Consider the following 16,578-nt stretch of genomic DNA (forward strand, 5'->3'; position numbering starts at 1 on the left):
TTCAAAGTAAGGAAGAAGTTAGCCATTCAGAACGAGATGAGTCAAAATATCCACTCAGAATCTCTGGAAATCTTTAATCGAGAGGGCTGGGAAATTTACTTGCGTAGTCTGCTCAAGATGGGGATTGACAATACTCTGGATGTGAACAAAATCAGGAGATATCCAGTTAGTGAAGGAAAGCTGTGCTAAGGTTGAAGATCAGCCATAATCAGCTGAACACATGCTGGAACAAGCTGTGGGCTTAATGGCCTCATCCTGCTATTTTTCTTATTGCATTTTAATGCCTCTCGCTCTCATATTTGGCTGATTGTAGCTTTGTAGTTTGCGTCTGCTTCAATATATAAAAGGTGCTTTATATTTGTGGATTGTTAATGAAAATTATATACTGGCATCAGTTCACTGGTCTTTTAAGTGAGTACACATTAAATGATGACTATAAATACATATCTCATATATTTGAACTCTTCAAAATACTATTGTACATTATGAAAACAATTGAACTATCCATGTAAGGTTTCAAAATCACCTGAATGTATCATCTTGGACAATTCAAGTTTTTTTGTCTCTCCACCACCCAGATTTCACTCCGATTGACAGTGTCAAGATGTGTTTTAAATCAGCGATTCCATAGTTCATTTGTGATAAACAGCATATTATTTGAGCTGAATGGCTTCTTTCAATGATATAATTTCATATGGACTTCGATTTTAATTGAAAAAGTTGTTCATAATATGTTATAAAATATCTTGTATCTATTTCTAAGATGGTCTGCAAGGGTAACAAATTTGTGTTAAATTCTTAAAATTAAGTCATTAGTAAAAAATGCAAAGTTTTTAATGTACTCGTCATGGGTGTCCCAATAATCACCCTATTTTGACATGATGTTGCTTCCCATTTTCTCCCGATTGTTCTTTTGTCAATAATACTTGTAAGGGTTAAAATGAATTGTAAGTTACAAGCAGCTCGAATATTTTTTGCAAATTATATGAGAATGTCCCCCTTTAAGCCAAGGTCTGCATTTTTGAGATAACAATTTAGTTTTTAATTTGGTTTTGTTCTGAATAGAACAGAGCAAAATGTAGACAGCCCAGATCATTTTTTGATTGTTCTTTTGAAAGTATTAACGTATTAATATTGTGTCCATTTTATGAACAATTTTAAATATAGTTTAATTGTTTTAATAGTTCTAATAAACAATGAAAAAACTCACTTTAGAATGGACTATTTATTTTAATGAATCAAACAACGACGTCTGCATTCTGCCCAAGTGATTATAAAGGGAAATAGTCACGATATTTTAGTCAAAGAAATTTGTATAATTGACTGATTGAAGATGGATCTTCAAGCAAGACTATTTTAATTTAAAAAAAATGAATGATTGGCTTGTTAGTCAATAGAAGATGGAATTGAAGACTAGAAAGTTGGAAATTAGATTTGGAGGAGAAGACTGGATGGATTGGGCTCTGTTAGGAAACACAAAACATCAACAAGCAAGACCATTGAAGATCCACCTGCGTGTTTATTACAAGTTGGAGCGCAATTTGGTGCAATTGCCCCTTGTTCTATAGGACTGAGTTGATTTTGGAGAGACTGTTGTGCCTGTTTGGTGTCTGAGTGCGACAAACAGCAGTGGAGAAAGCAACAGCTGTAGCTGCTAAGGAACTATATGTCGAGAAGATGAAGGTATTGGAACTTAGACGAATTGTGAAGTCGGCAGTTGGATACAAAGGGAAACAAAGCGACTACAAGCAAGACTGAGGGAAGATATGATTTTTTTTAAAATTACAGTTATTAGGGATACATCCCACAAAATTACTGCAAATAACATTAATAGAATTTGAAACCGACCTCTCAATGGTGACTGAAGCAAGATTGTGGAGTGGTGGATGAACAATCCAAGGTGGAGATAGGGTCAGAGATTAAAGCAATAAATGATGTACTGGACCTAGTGATAGTGTGTCAAATTCTTTCAGTAGTAGAAGCAAGAGGAGCTATAGAGCAGGCTTCAGTTTCAAGTACTGAATCGATGCATTTAAAACATCAAGCAGATGCAGCAGTTCTTAAAGTGGAAAAGGAGATGCTTCAGTTTGAATTGGACTTGTAAGTTAAGAAGGAGCAGCTAAGAATGGAGGAAGTGCAGCTAAAAAGCAAAAGAAGCAACTGGAACTGGACAGAAAAATTGCTTTTAATGAGGCCAGGACACAAGCACCAGAAGGCTCAGTGGTATTTGGTGCTTAAATTATTGAAAGCATCAAATTTTGAGGAACGACTTCAGAAAAAGAAACTTGAATACTAAAGCTGAGCCGGAGCTACAGCCACAAAATGGGGTGGGTCCTGAAATGAACAGGAATAGGCAGGGGATGAGCCAGTGATAGAACCACAAGAAGCTCTTGGTCATGGACTAAGCAGATTAAGACACAGTGCTGAGCCAGTGCTGCAATTACAATATATGCTTGGTCCTGTACCCGGCAGGTTAAAACAGGGGCTGAGCCAGTGGAGCAGATGCGAGATGTGCAAGATCCCGAATTAATCAGGTTGATGCAAGGAGCTAGAGCTCAAACCCCAATAATGATCCAATTGGATAAAGATGGGAGTCAAATGCTCTCTTATCAGGCGCACCTGGCAAGTATTAGAAATCAGGGTGAACAAAGTAATGTGCACCTAACCGTGACAAGACAAGATGAGATAGCTTCTTATTAATGCAGTTACATACTCTCTTTGCCCAAGAGAGAGATTTCATATTTTTATGGTGACGCCACCCCCCCCCCCCCTTGAATTCCACTCATTTATGAAAAGCTTTGAATGCAGTATTGTCAAAGCCAGGAGGATTGTTTATATTATTTACAGCAGTTCATGAGGGAGCCACCACAAGAACTGGCAAAGAGTTGCCCACATATGAATCCTAATGGAAGTGGTTATTAAAGAAGCATTTTGGCGACAAGTGTAGAATTTCTAGAGCTTATTTACAGAAGACTCTTTCATAGTTGTTAATAAGACCAGAGAACACAAAAGGTTTACAAGCTTACGCCCTCTTTCTAAGAGGATGTTGCAATGTCATGGCGACATTGGCCATCTTCAAGAACTTGACATACCTTAAAATATGATAAACATTGTAGATAAATTACCCAACTGGATGAGAGAACTATGGAGGAGACAAATTGTTGAATGTCAACTACTGTTCATTGAAGGACAAATAGACGTTGTCATAGATCCAGTGTATGGAATTAAAGGTATTCAAGCAGTGAGTAAAGAAGTTGATAAGTCCAAATTGTACCCTCTACCATAATTAAAGTACATTTGCCACTTCTTTGACAGTGGTGGATAAAGAAATTAAGGAGAAAGAAAGTTTGCCTGCTGAGAATAAATTTTTGTTATGTGACAATGAGCACAATTTGGAAATGAGTGCTTAATGAGAAAATCAATTTTTTTGGAAGAAAAATGGAGTATGCATTGGCTGTCTGTGTAAAGGACACCAGCAAAAACTGCAAAAAGCGGTTCATCTGTGACATATGTAGTCAAAGGCATTCTAAGATATGACATATCTTCAAGGAAAAGAAAAATACAGAAAAGGAACAAAAGTCGAGGAAACAAGCAGATGAAAACCATGTTGAAGCTTCAGTGTTGACAAGTGATCCTTACTGGAGCCAATGCAGATAACTGCAAACTCTCAATAGTTCTGAACAAGTTAAGACCAAGAACGGGAATGTAACGGTATGTGCATATGCATTTCTTGACCCAGGAACCGCTGTTTCATTTTGCATTGCAGGACTTATGAAAAGGCTTAATCTTGAAGGAAGAAAAGTTAAAGATTTTATTTAAAAACCATAGGACAAGAAAAGGTCATTGAAACTAACATTGCTTCAGGGTTAAAGTTGCTAGAGTACACGGTGACAATTTTTGTGATCTTCCAGGCATATATATATATATACACACAGAATACTACTTGTGCATAAAGGAAACATCCCACATCAAAGTAATGTGAATCAGTGGTCATACCTGAGGAAGGTTTATAAAAAAGAAAATAACTCTGAGATGGAGATACTAATTGATTTTAATGTACCAAAGGCTCTGGAACCAAGTGTGAGAGATGGACATCACACTATTAAAACTATGCTTGGATGGACAATCAATGGACGTTAGGAAAGAAAGAATGATATTGCTTCGAAGCAGTCAACAAGTGTTAATATCTGTTGTGAAATTCGATAAACCATTTAAACAACTGTTCAAGACAAAAGTTCCAGAATGCCTCAATAATGACCAAAAACCTTCGAAAGAATACAGTTCTTAGAAGATCTTACTTACAAAAATAAGTCAAAAGCATCAAAAATGAAAATGAAGTATTGGAAGATGCTGCAAATACTGCTGGTGATTATTCCTGCGAAGCTAGATCTGGGGCAAGAATGAAACAAATGTCTGAGAATATATCTGAAAGTAGCTTTTGTAGCCCAGATGCAACCAGCAAACAAGATCAATGAAGAAATCCTGCAGCCTGTTTTAAAATGGGCGAACACAAAGTTGCACTGATGGCATAAAGGACCATTTCATTGACAATATGGTGCAGTTGCCTTCAGAGTAAAATATTGAAAAAGGACCAAGAAATAATGAATATTTCAGAAAACAGTGACCAAAAGGGTTTTAACTTGTACTTGGAAACAAAACTGAACCTGATAATTCTTCATTTTTGAAAGTGATCAAAAGCGAAGATCAGAGAGCAGTTGACTAAAATTAAGGATGAGTTGTAAATAGAATTTATAAAACCATCCAGAAGAAAAGCATAACTGCTAAAGAAATGAATGCAGTTGTTGAAGAAAGGAGGCTTATCATAATGCATACAGTTGGAAGAGGAGATTCATTTTTTGAAAGGGAACAAGTCATTGTTTAATGACACAAGACAACTGACTATGCAAAACAATCAAGAATGTACCTTGAAGGCCCAGTTAATAACGATACCGAAAGAAAGGAATATTACATATTAGCAATGTAAGAAGTAAGGTGAAAATAAATTCAAACATCTCGAGTATTCTGCAGAAGGGCTGAAACCAGATGTACCAATGCATCAAATAACTTTTTTGTTTCAAGTCAAGTTACTAACTTTTCAGAGGGTAATGGGAAAATTACTTTCCTATTGAAAGAATTAAATGCAGAGAAAGAGTCTAAAATAAAAAAACTTCAAGATAAATTGTCAGAAAATGAGACTGAATTGGATGTTGGAAAATTGGATCTGGAATTACAGGAGAAGACAAAAGACGCCAGAAACCCTGCAGAGGATAGTGAAGTCAATGGAAAAGATCACTGGGGGCTCTCTTCCTTCCATGAAGAACATCTACAACACTCGATGCAGGCAAAAGACAATAAACGTTAAACGTTGTGAAGGCCTCCACACACTCCTCATGTAAATTGTTCTCCCTTCTGCCATCTGGTAGGGGATACCGTAGCATTCAGGTTCTTGTGTCCAGATTGGGGAACAGTTTTTTCCCCCAAGCCATCAGGCTCCTGAATTCCCAGAATATATGTGGATAGTGTACTGTGGAATTTTACTGTATACGTCTTAATATTTTAACGTGTTTAACTTGTATTTGTATAAATATGCTCTGTGGTCCTAGAGAAATGCCATCTTGTCTTTACCATATAAGCATAGTATGTACAATAAATAAAGGTGACTTGATGAGTTTGAGAAATCAATGTCATTTGAGTTCTATCTCTTTTATAACTAACTGCAGAAGAAAAAGAGAAAGAAGAACCATCTTATCCAAAAGTGAATACCTTGGAAATTAAGAATAGTGTTCAACCACTGGATAGGGCCAGAGCAAAGCAGATTAAGGCAAAGCGGATAAAACCAAAATGGTATTATGAACAGACCAATTATCAAGATCTGTATTTTACAAGAAGCAGAAAGCTTTAATGATTGGCTTTCACTTTCTTTTGAATATTTACCTGATGTATTAATATATTTGATTTTTTTCTTTGTAATGGTGATTATTTTTAGATAATAATTAGGGGGCAGGTATTGTAATGGTTAAAATGAATTGTAAATTGCAAGCAGCTAGAATATTGTTTATGAATTCCATGAATATGTCTCCATAGCAACAGCCTTTATGCCAAGGACTTTTTCTGCATGTTTGAGATAAATAATTTAGTTTTTAATTTGCTTTTATAATGGATAGAACCAGAGCAAAATGTAGACAGCTGACATAATTTCTTTGACCAATCTTTCAATCATTAATTTGAAAGTATTAATGTATTAATATTTTATTGTCCCTTTTATTGTTTTACGTATAGTTTAATTGTTTTAATAGTTTTAATAAATTGAAAAAAACTCAAAGCTACTTTAAAATGGATTATTCATTTTAATGAGTCAAATAACAATGTCTACATTCTGCCCAAGCGAATATAAAGGGAAATAATCGCAATAATACTCAAGATTAACGATATCTTTGACACTAGTCGGTTATGGGCAATGTTTTCATCTGGTTCTGGTACCACAGTATTTCAAACATAATTTCACTAAATCAAAGGAAATGGTGGATCAGACTTGATCTTATTGAAAACAGAATTAAGTTTGAGGTTCCAGTATTTTACTTGTGTTAAAAGATAATGTTTTTGATGTGTTCCTGCTTATTTTGTTGCCATATTGTTTTGTTGATGATCTCTTCAAAACCTATTTAGTATTTCATGTACTTGAAACTCCCATTGTTGACAGTCTTGAAGTGAGTGCTGGTGTGCATCCTTCACTCATCAGTGACATAAACCATTCATAGAGGTGGGTATAAATAATGAGGAGCAGGGTAGCACCAACTATTACTTGTCCCATCCTTCCCCTCTGCCCAACAGTATACTGCAGCTCAGAATCTATCAAGCAATCTGATCAGACTATGTTCTGCTTGAGCGACTTCATTCCTTATTTGTCTTTTAGACATTCTGTCTCTCTTGCCCTTAATACATCTTTCTCAGTCTTTCAGTCTGCTTTGGATAACATAAATATTCAACTTTTATGATTTTCTTTTATTTGTGCGTTTGGTTGCAGTCCCAAATCTGTTTTTCCAGACCCAGTACTTTTTACACTATTTTGAAAATATTATTTTTTTTAAATTTGCTGCTGTTCACATTGTCTGTTTGTTTTACTCCCTTAATGTTACACCTTCATGTTTAAGAAATACTTTTTGCAGTCCCTCCAAATTTGGTGACGTGAAATATAGTAAATGTATCAAGTTTCTATTTGCTTTTGACATTCAGATCTTGGATTTATTGTTCATTCTTTCATCTCCCTAAAATCTCCATCTTATTTATCTTCATTTTTCTATGGTTTAACCTTTAAAAGAGGATAGTGGTAGTTACAAGTTGTCATGTATCTCTTAATTCTGGCATATCTAAGAAGCAGTTTTTTTTGGCTTTTTGTCATTAGATACTTGCCTTTTCAGGTCCAGATGGCATTGTTTTAAGTCAAATACACAGAATAAAATTAATATGTGATTGAAGTAAGGAATTGATTTGCTCAATTTTTTTTAATATGTGGCCTTGACGAGCAACACAAAAAAGAATGCACATTAAGATTATGGTTGATATTTGATAGCAAGTGGATTGCTCTTGCTGAATACGCATTTCAATGATTCTGTAATGTACCCTACGTTTGATAGGTAGGCCGATTTTATTTAATCATATTGCACAAATAGGCAATTATGAATTTAATACTGTGGGAGCAATTTTTTATACATAGATCTGCTTTAAAGCCAACAGATCGATGTTTAACTGTAGTAGATCTATTTGGAAGAATTTCCTGAATGAAACTGGTTCTTATGTGCTCGGTGAACCTCGATGGACGACTGAGCCATTGAATTGTTAATGACAAGCTCTTACTCACAATTAATTGAGCCAAGACCTTGTGTTTCCATTTGACATTAACATATTTTGAAAACTTAATGTATTATTACTACAGTATTAAATGTTATAAAAGTACTAGAAAGCACAAAAATAATTGCATGTATTTGGCTTAACTCAACTAATTCAATTTGCCCATTACTTACCCTGTATTCTCACAATTTATGAATGATGTTACTGGTTGAAGGGGTTATTTTCCAGGCATTACTATGGGAAATTTGCAGGTTGCTGGATCACTATTCTGGAAGTTATGGAGGCAAAATTACTGTTGTTTTAGTCGCAAGACTGCTATTAAAAAAATTGAAATATAAAATGCTTTTGCTTTGGGCTTGCAACTAGAGTCAAATTAAGTAATTATTACCAGTGTAAAAATTAGTTTTGTGTTTATGCAATTTTTATTCAATATTATTAATCATTTATAAATTTGTGTTTGAAATGTGTAGTACTTTGCAAAACTAATCTGAAATTGGAAGTTGCCATCAAGAAAATATAAGAAAAAGGAACAATGAGCAAAAGAAATATTGTTAAAGATGTGGGGTTTAAGGAAGGTGTTAATTGATACGTTTCGTGAGGAGAAACTAGTTCTAGTATGAAATATTTTGTATTTTTATTCCTATGGGATATTGTGAGATTATGAGAAGAAAGATCTACAGTGATTTGATTTCAACTGGTTCATAATTGAAAACATTGCCAAATCTTGAGTTCAATTCTCCAAACAATAAAGACATGGATTGAAAATGTTGATTTAAAAACATGGGTTACTGCATTGCACTGCATTTTACTCAAGTTTTTTTTATTATTGTTTGGACCCATGAGCTCACAATTCTGGTACACAATTCTGATGCTAGAATTCTGGATGAAAAACAAAATATGCTGGAAATGTCAGGTTATATATGTCAGGTGCTTAACCTGGTGGTGTAATTGTACCTTTTTACTTTTTTCCAATGGTGTTACTTCTTGAGATGTCGGCTGTGAAGACTGAAACAGTGGAAACTTAAAGCTATGCTGAATTGATTAGGTCATTTATTTATGGAAAATGTATATTTCCATTCACATCCTAATCAGTGAAACTTGATTCTGGTGTTTTGGCTTTTGAGTCGGGCTCTGTGAAGGTCTTTCACAATTTGTATATGCAAAGACAGAAGGATACTGATCCATTAACATGACCACAGCACGACCATGTTGAATTCATTTTTGTGAAATATGGAGTGAGCTTCTCACTTAGTTTTTTTCTTGTGTTGTTTAGTCCACTGAAAACTTTGTTGTTTGAATTTTGTATGGCTTGATAAGTAGGATCTGTATTGATAAATGTGTAATTTTGTACCTTCATTCCTAAAGAAATGGCTGAATTGTAATGCGTACCATTTGTTGAACCTGTTTGAACTATATATTATGGATAAGGAAAGGGCTTGAATTTCATCTCTTTTCCTTCAAAATTTTGAAAACTTATTCTCTTTGGGCTCTAAAGGTCCATCTGCAATTTTATTCCAAGATCACGCCATCAAAATGACAAAGGTCAAGTTTACCTCTGATGAAGCTCTTGACTCCAGGTCCCAAAATATTTTTTCAGTAAACTGTCATGTACAAATATCTTTGAGCATAGATATTACATGAAATAACATTATTTCTGCATTGTTAGATAACTTTTCAAAATCACAGATCCAGCAAATATCCATTGAAGTTGTGCATTAGTTGGCATCTTTAAGTGCACATAATTTTGAAATGTGCTGCACTTTTGATCATTGCTCAAAAGTTCATTCAGAAACCAGGAGGATCACAATTCATAACAAACTGCTCATTATTATGAACAGCAATTTTTACAAACAATCCTGTTTGGACAGTTTTCATTTCTTGTAATAGTTGTATACCTTGAAAATACCATTATGTACCTGTTGCACAAGTTGACTTTTGGTCTAAATTGCGCCAGTCGTCTGATTGCCAATTTGGATTACATAAAAATAACATTGGTGCTGTAGACTGATTACACTAGGGTAATGAGCACTTCGGCTTGTGTCAGGGATCACAGAAACAACTAATTTATGAACACAACACAAACAAAATGACATAATCAAGCAAAATCCACTGAATCAGATTGGAAATATTTTGGTGACATGCGGTTTGTGGCTTTCAAGTCATACCATATGGATTTGGTTCATGCACAAATGTGCATAATTGATCTTGTTTTGTTTTGTATCAGTCAACATCAGATACATCAAATGGTCCAGGACAACCAGCATCTTTTGGAAATGCCCCTCCCATGATACCACCACCATTTGTAAGTATTGATGCAAGGTGGTGTTAGCTGCAGGTGTTTTACTCTTTAATTTTATTTTGTAATATTAATGATAAATATATTCATGCTTTTGTCTTAAGATGGGACCGCCAGGTATGCCACCACCTTTTCCACCAATGGGCATGCCACCTATTGGCCAGAGACCACCGAATATACCACCTTTGCCACCAAGTATGATGCCACCGATGATTCCTCCAATGGGTGGACCTCCAATGGGACAGGTAACGTTTTTTGTGGCACATGGAATCATCTGATTTTATGTTCTGGTTGGTCTGAAAATGAATACGTTCTTTGGCTTAAAATATACGTTTTAATCATTTTACCTATTTTATATTCTGAAGATGCCAGCAATGATGCCTCCTTTGATGGCAGGAATGATGATGTCTCGTATGCCAGCTGCCCCCATACAAGCAACTGCACCTCCGGTAAAACATCTTTGTTTTTGTGGTATTCGTTAATACCCTCAAATATCTAAAGAGAGAGAGCAATTTCTTCTTTTGTTTCCATTCCATTACAAACCCTCCCCCCCCCCCCCCCCTCCCTTAGTTGTACACCTTTTCAAAGAATACTTGAGTCCACTTGTTAAAGTATTAAATTAACTTATCGCCAAATATAGTTTGGGCATAGATTCATCTGACTCTTTGCAAATTTTTTTTTGCAGAAACAGTACATCTTCAGGGTACGTTTAAATGGGTGCGAAAAAGATTTGGAACCATGGTTGGAGATAGCGATGCTTGGAGGCATTGTGCAAATGCCCTGAGTGAGAGCTTCCCACTAATATTATTTCAGTATTCGTTGACCCATAATGTCAAGGTCTAGTAAATATAGAAAATTCTAGTCATAATCTGTTTTAGCTATCGTGTATATTTCAAATAAGAACATTTATTTTACACAGCTTGTGCAGCATATTTGACTAAACTGAAACTTTGTTTTCTATCTTGTATCTCATTACATTTCAAGAACTAAAAATTATAAGAAATAAGCAATATGAAAATGAGCAGAAAGCAAAATCAAAACTGCAAGTGCTGGACGTTTGTAATAAAACAGAAAGTGTTGGAATTTCTCACTGGGATGAAAGAGATTACACCCTTTCATCAGAATGTTTGATCATTAATTCTGATGATAGAATGTTAAATCTGTTTCTCTTTCCACAAATGCTGACCCATTCTGTTGCATTCTTCAGCATTTCACTATTCCAGTATTTTCTGCTTTTATTTATTATGAAACATTTTTTAAAAAAGTTCCCATAGGATGAAAGACTCCATAACATTTCCTTGTTCCTGATTTACATATTTGGTTTCCTTTTCAATTATCAATGAAAATAATTATAGAATATGCTTTTTTTTTTATTCAATTGCACTCATTGAAATAGTTTTTATCTGAAGAATTAAGGTCTATTTAATTTACTCATCACCGAATAGATCAGTTAATGTTTGTTGCTCTCCTGGTTAAATTGAAACCAGAAGTGACCTCATGGCTAGAACAGAATTCCCTTCCTCACTGTACTTTAGTTCTTTTCAATTGCACAAAATGTGTGTCCGCAGGCAATTTGAATGACATGAGTTCAGTGTGGCATCTGATGTGCACATTTGTCGTGTGATCTGCTCTGGCTGCCTTCATGGTGAGGGATATTAGCATGTCTGCAGCTAATAACTGGCTGAGGCAAGCAGAGTAGATGTGTTTTCAATTGACATGCAATGCATTTTCATGCCAGAATGGCCATGTCAAAACACCTTGCTCTTAATAGGTACCCCTTCGCAACCTCGTATGCATTCAGTAGCAAGGACATGGCACACAAAATGATGCAGCTCAATCCTTTTGACTATTGAATGCCTTTCGTAACCTGTACATTTGTTAACTGGGAAAAATTATATTTTTATACATATTAATTACCTGACTATGGTATTTAAAATGTCTATTACTGAAGTGCAATTGCTGGTTGATTTCTAATAGATATTGCTTCAAATTTGCACATGTCTGGTGCTTTTTACTAGATCCTTAAAATTGCAAACCTTTATATAGAGTGGTGTGGTAGATGCTGAAGGACTATGGCATAATTTCAGTACTTTTCCATAAAATGTTTGTTTTAAAAATAAAAATAATAATAAAAAAAATATATATAATAGAATATACACCTCTTGAAGTACAAAATAAGTTGAAAAATAAAAGATAGGCAGAATGGGACAAGATGCTCTAAGAGGGAAAGAGGGATATCAGCAGAAAGCTGTATCCATCTGAGGTTCTCAAGAAATGATGTTCTGTGTGAGAATATTTGTGCTTCGGCATGAATATCATCAATAAAAACTACATTTGCTGATGCCATACTATAAACTCGGAATAACATGAGAACTGTAATGCAAATTGCTGCCATTGTGGCCATCATCTTTGATGTAGTAGGATTGAGGGAACTGGAGATAATTGTAGTATTTCACCATCTGCTTCCACTTTACATTATGGTGGTCACTAACACGCTATTCAAAGCTATTTTGATAGATTTCACTCTTACTAAAGAACAGCAGACGGAGGAACCATGAAGCTTTACCAGGACCATGGGGTTCACATGGTTCAAGTACGGATGCTACATGTCAACTCACAGATGTACAGTAGTTTAGTGTCCACCTGGTGTGTGATAACACACAACACATCATGATGGTTAGTGTTTGGTGTCGAGCACCCTGGCAATAGTCATGATGCCTTCTGATGCTTCATCTGTATTTGAACTGCAGAACATATCACAGTCAGTGGCAACCAAGTGTCAAAGTTGTTGAGTTAAAGACATGGCTCAATCAATACACATTGTTGGAAGCATGCTTACAAAAAAAAAACGTGACAGAGTACATCAGTGCCATGCTGAAGTTATTCTTTTTCTGACTGGACTATTTTGGAGGAGCCCTGCAGTAACCAGCAGAGCAAATATGTTTTGTAGTTGTATGCTGTACATGGCACAGCCTTGCTCTCATCAGGGCTCATATCCTGCCATCAGCTACAAAGTGTGCAGATGTGGAGCAGGAATAAGAAGAAGGAAAAGAAAAGGAAGAGCAAGAAATGAGGCGACATAAAAGAACCTTTTCTACCCAACAAGTAGGTGAAGCTGAACGCAATACCAAGACACACAATCTCAATTCTCTATCCACTAACCATCCCTTTATTGCTGACAACCGCAATGTATGCTTGGCCTCAACACAGAAATAAAATCACAAAAATAGACACTTCAAATCAAATTTAGAAATAAAAGATTGATAATTTGCATAAATATGTTAACTAATCCTTGCATTCCCTAAATGCTTGTCTTCCGTGTGCCTTTCCTTGTCCTAGAGATCCTATGAGATTGGTTGAAAATTGCTAACTTTCTCTTGAGGAGATTGCAGATAACCATGCAAGACTGGACCAGAAAGTCTGACTTTGGGTTGCTATCTCTTAAGAGCAGGAAGCAGCATGTGGACTGGCTAAATGACTAGCAGAGTAGGGTCATTGGTAGGATCATAAATGATTTTGTCCAGAATGAGAAAAAAGAATGTGTTCCTTGAAGCTGCTGTCATTATCCTATGTGGTGTCTCAACAATCCTAGTAGTCTGTTGGAGAACAGACTACTAGATTGTTTTGATGATCAACAAGCCCCTTTGAATGCTTGTAGTTAGATTTCTGAATCTTGCACGGCAGCATTGTGAACTCTTTCAGAAATCTGAGGTTGCACTGGAGCACCAAATGTGATGTGACTTCTGTCAGTGCTGCAATACATACAAGATGCTGGCGCCCTAAAAAGGCTGAATTTTGTTTGGATCCAAAAGTGTTGTATGGAGTTGCATACACTTTCCATGCTGGAAAAGCTAGGCTCCAGACTTGATGCAAAGCCCCATGCAAGGTTGGTGCTGGGCTCTTCTACGCTCCTGAACGTTGCGCTCCGAATTTCTGGCAGCCTTTGCAATGGATGAAATGTTTTATTCTATGATCTCTCAGCTGTGAGTTTTAAACTGCCCATTCGACTGCTCATTTGAGTTCTCTGTGCCACATCTCGTACATCTTTTGCGGATCTGGGATACAAACTATGGCCTTCCTCTGCCCCCCATGATCATTTGATCTCGGTGTCTTTGTGTGGTAGAGGCATCTATCTAAAAATCGCAAAGTTACCTGCTTTTATCGTATTTGAGCACTGTGTGTATTAATGTATCTTCACTGTCTTATTCTTGCATAAATAAATAATTCAATATTGGGAAAGCTAGGTTCCTGTTATGAGAAAAGTGGAATATGAAAGATTAGCTTAGACCAGTTCTGCTTGTAATCAAGAGACTGGGATGAGGAGCATTGGGTCTGAAGATACTGACATCTTTGGTTTAAGTAATTTCTCCTGCTATGATATCGATAGTGATCAGTGTCATTATGTCAGTAGCTCTCTTTTAGGGACAAGGTGACCCAGCAGCTGTGTTTTGCCACCAGAGTATATGCTTTATTGTAATCTGCAGGAAAGACCACTGTGCATGATGTCTGTTGTGATTCAGTAGCTAGGAATGTGTGTGTGTGTGTTGCAAATTATATGAATGTCATGAATGCTTATTTGCAGATCATTTGTAGCTGATTGATGTGAATGTGGTACATTGAGCAGTGTCTAATACTGATTATAATTAATTAGGGTGATGGTATTTAAGTATGTATTTGCTAACCCTAGCTGTTTGATGCCATTGAGCTTCTATTAGCGCATTTTGGTCTTCAAAGCTAATAACGGAGGTTACCTTTTCCCATTGCCACTGTATTGTGTACCTGAAGGAGCTCATCTCCTCATTGTGTCTATTTCTCTGCCTCTGTGTCAAGATTTTCAGTACAATATTTGAACAAAATGTGCCAGCTTATTCCTGTGAATTTTTTCCAAGATAACAATGAGTTTCAGAATGAATTGTTCTTCCTCCTCACTTTCCTCTTGTACTTCATTCTGACCTTGCTGCTCACATAACTACACATATTTCACAATTTTTTTTGTAAACTTGGTCAATTAATTTTCTCACTAATATCTCCACCCAAATTGACCTTGGAATTCCTGCCCACATTCCTTTGCAAATGATTTTCCCATTCTCTCCTGACCCACAGTAATTCACTGGGCTTTTCCCACCACCAACCTCAATCATCCATGTCATTGGTCTGCTCCCTGTTACTGTTAATTATCCTTTCCACCATTCCTGAGGTGGATAATGCCTCATGTTTCCCGATACCTCCACCTCACACTCATCTTCCTGATTTTCACTCTTCCACCACTCACCCATGCATGTTTGGTTTGTTCCTCACATTTCCATTCCTTCTTGCCTGTATATCCTGCCACTATACTGTTGGTTTCCTTCTTGCCCACCATCCCTCTTGCCTTTTCCATCCTTTTGCTTTTTCACCCTTTGCTGCTGCCCCTCACCTGATTACTCCTTCTCCACCATATCTCTCTTACCTGATCTGCTCCACTTCTTGGTGCCTGTTTTATCCCTGACCCCAACTCCTACCACCATCTTCTATTGTTTTCTCCATCCTTCTCGTTGGTTTCTTTCATCATTACTGCATTGGTCCCCATCTCTCACCAGACTTCACTACTCTCACTGTTTAGAACTCATTTCCTATTCATTTCTCTATCCCTGGTTCACGCTTCTCACCAAATCACTTGTTATCATCTCTTTCATTGTCACCCTTTTTTGCACCATCAGTAATTTAATCCCTGTAAATTTACAGGTCTTACACTTTGGCCAGCTTCTCTGTCCCTTCCTCATTTTCTCATCAGTCCTTTCTCTTCTTCCTTCACTGTCTTTTAGCTCCTATTTTTTCTTTTCTCGATTTTCTATTGTTCTTTTTGAATTAAACAATACATTTGCTTGATTATCTCATTTTCTGTTTATTTTAATTTTTACTGACTGTATTTGAATTGTCACATTTTTCTTTTTCAACAGTATACATACAATTTTTCTTTATCTGCTGCTTGTGAATGTGCATTGGCTATGCATTGCCACGATTTTATAACATATATATTTTCTTTGTAATTATAAATTGGTTGTGAATTTGCTTCATATAATTATAATATTAATATATTGTTTTTTATTTCAACAGCCGGGAGTAAGCACAACGGTAGCAGAAGTAACATCAGGCAAGTGCTCTTCAGCTATTGTAAAATTTTAATGAATTAATATTTCATGTCAACAATTGCTCCTGGTAGTACATAAATTTCAATAACTTCTAATTATTAATTATGGCAATTGAAACAAGAAATGTTTTTGAACAGACTCCTTTATCTGAACAAAATAAAATGAAAATGAAAGAAAAATAAAATAAATAATTTGTAAATTCTTGCTTCATTTGTGTAAACATCATCCTAACTTAAAATCTTTGGAACAATGAACTACAAAAGTAATACAGTACCTTTCTGATTATCCAAAATGCTTGGGACC

At 35.9% G+C, this 16,578-nt stretch overlaps 1 protein-coding gene across 5 annotated transcripts in view; it reads left to right on the plus strand.

The window, feature by feature from the left end:
- prpf40a (PRP40 pre-mRNA processing factor 40 homolog A) overlaps positions 1-16,578 on the plus strand; it is a 66,196-nt gene that overhangs the window by 1,013 nt on the left and 48,605 nt on the right. Inside the window, exons 2-6 of one of the 5 annotated variants that reach the window (XM_069935534.1) lie at positions 10,073-10,150; positions 10,249-10,389; positions 10,510-10,593; positions 10,830-10,847; positions 16,241-16,277. In XM_069935534.1, the coding sequence (XP_069791635.1) occupies positions 10,073-10,150; positions 10,249-10,389; positions 10,510-10,593; positions 10,830-10,847; positions 16,241-16,277 (358 nt within the window). Of the gene's footprint in view, positions 1-10,072; positions 10,151-10,248; positions 10,390-10,509; positions 10,594-10,829; positions 10,848-13,147; positions 13,250-16,240; positions 16,278-16,578 lie in introns of those variants that run through there. The other 4 variants (XM_069935535.1, XM_069935536.1, XM_069935537.1 and 1 more) reach the window with 4 other exon arrangements.

The sequence above is a fragment of the Narcine bancroftii genome, chromosome 4 (assembly GCF_036971445.1).
Source record: "Narcine bancroftii isolate sNarBan1 chromosome 4, sNarBan1.hap1, whole genome shotgun sequence".
Lineage (NCBI taxonomy): Eukaryota > Metazoa > Chordata > Chondrichthyes > Torpediniformes > Narcinidae > Narcine > Narcine bancroftii.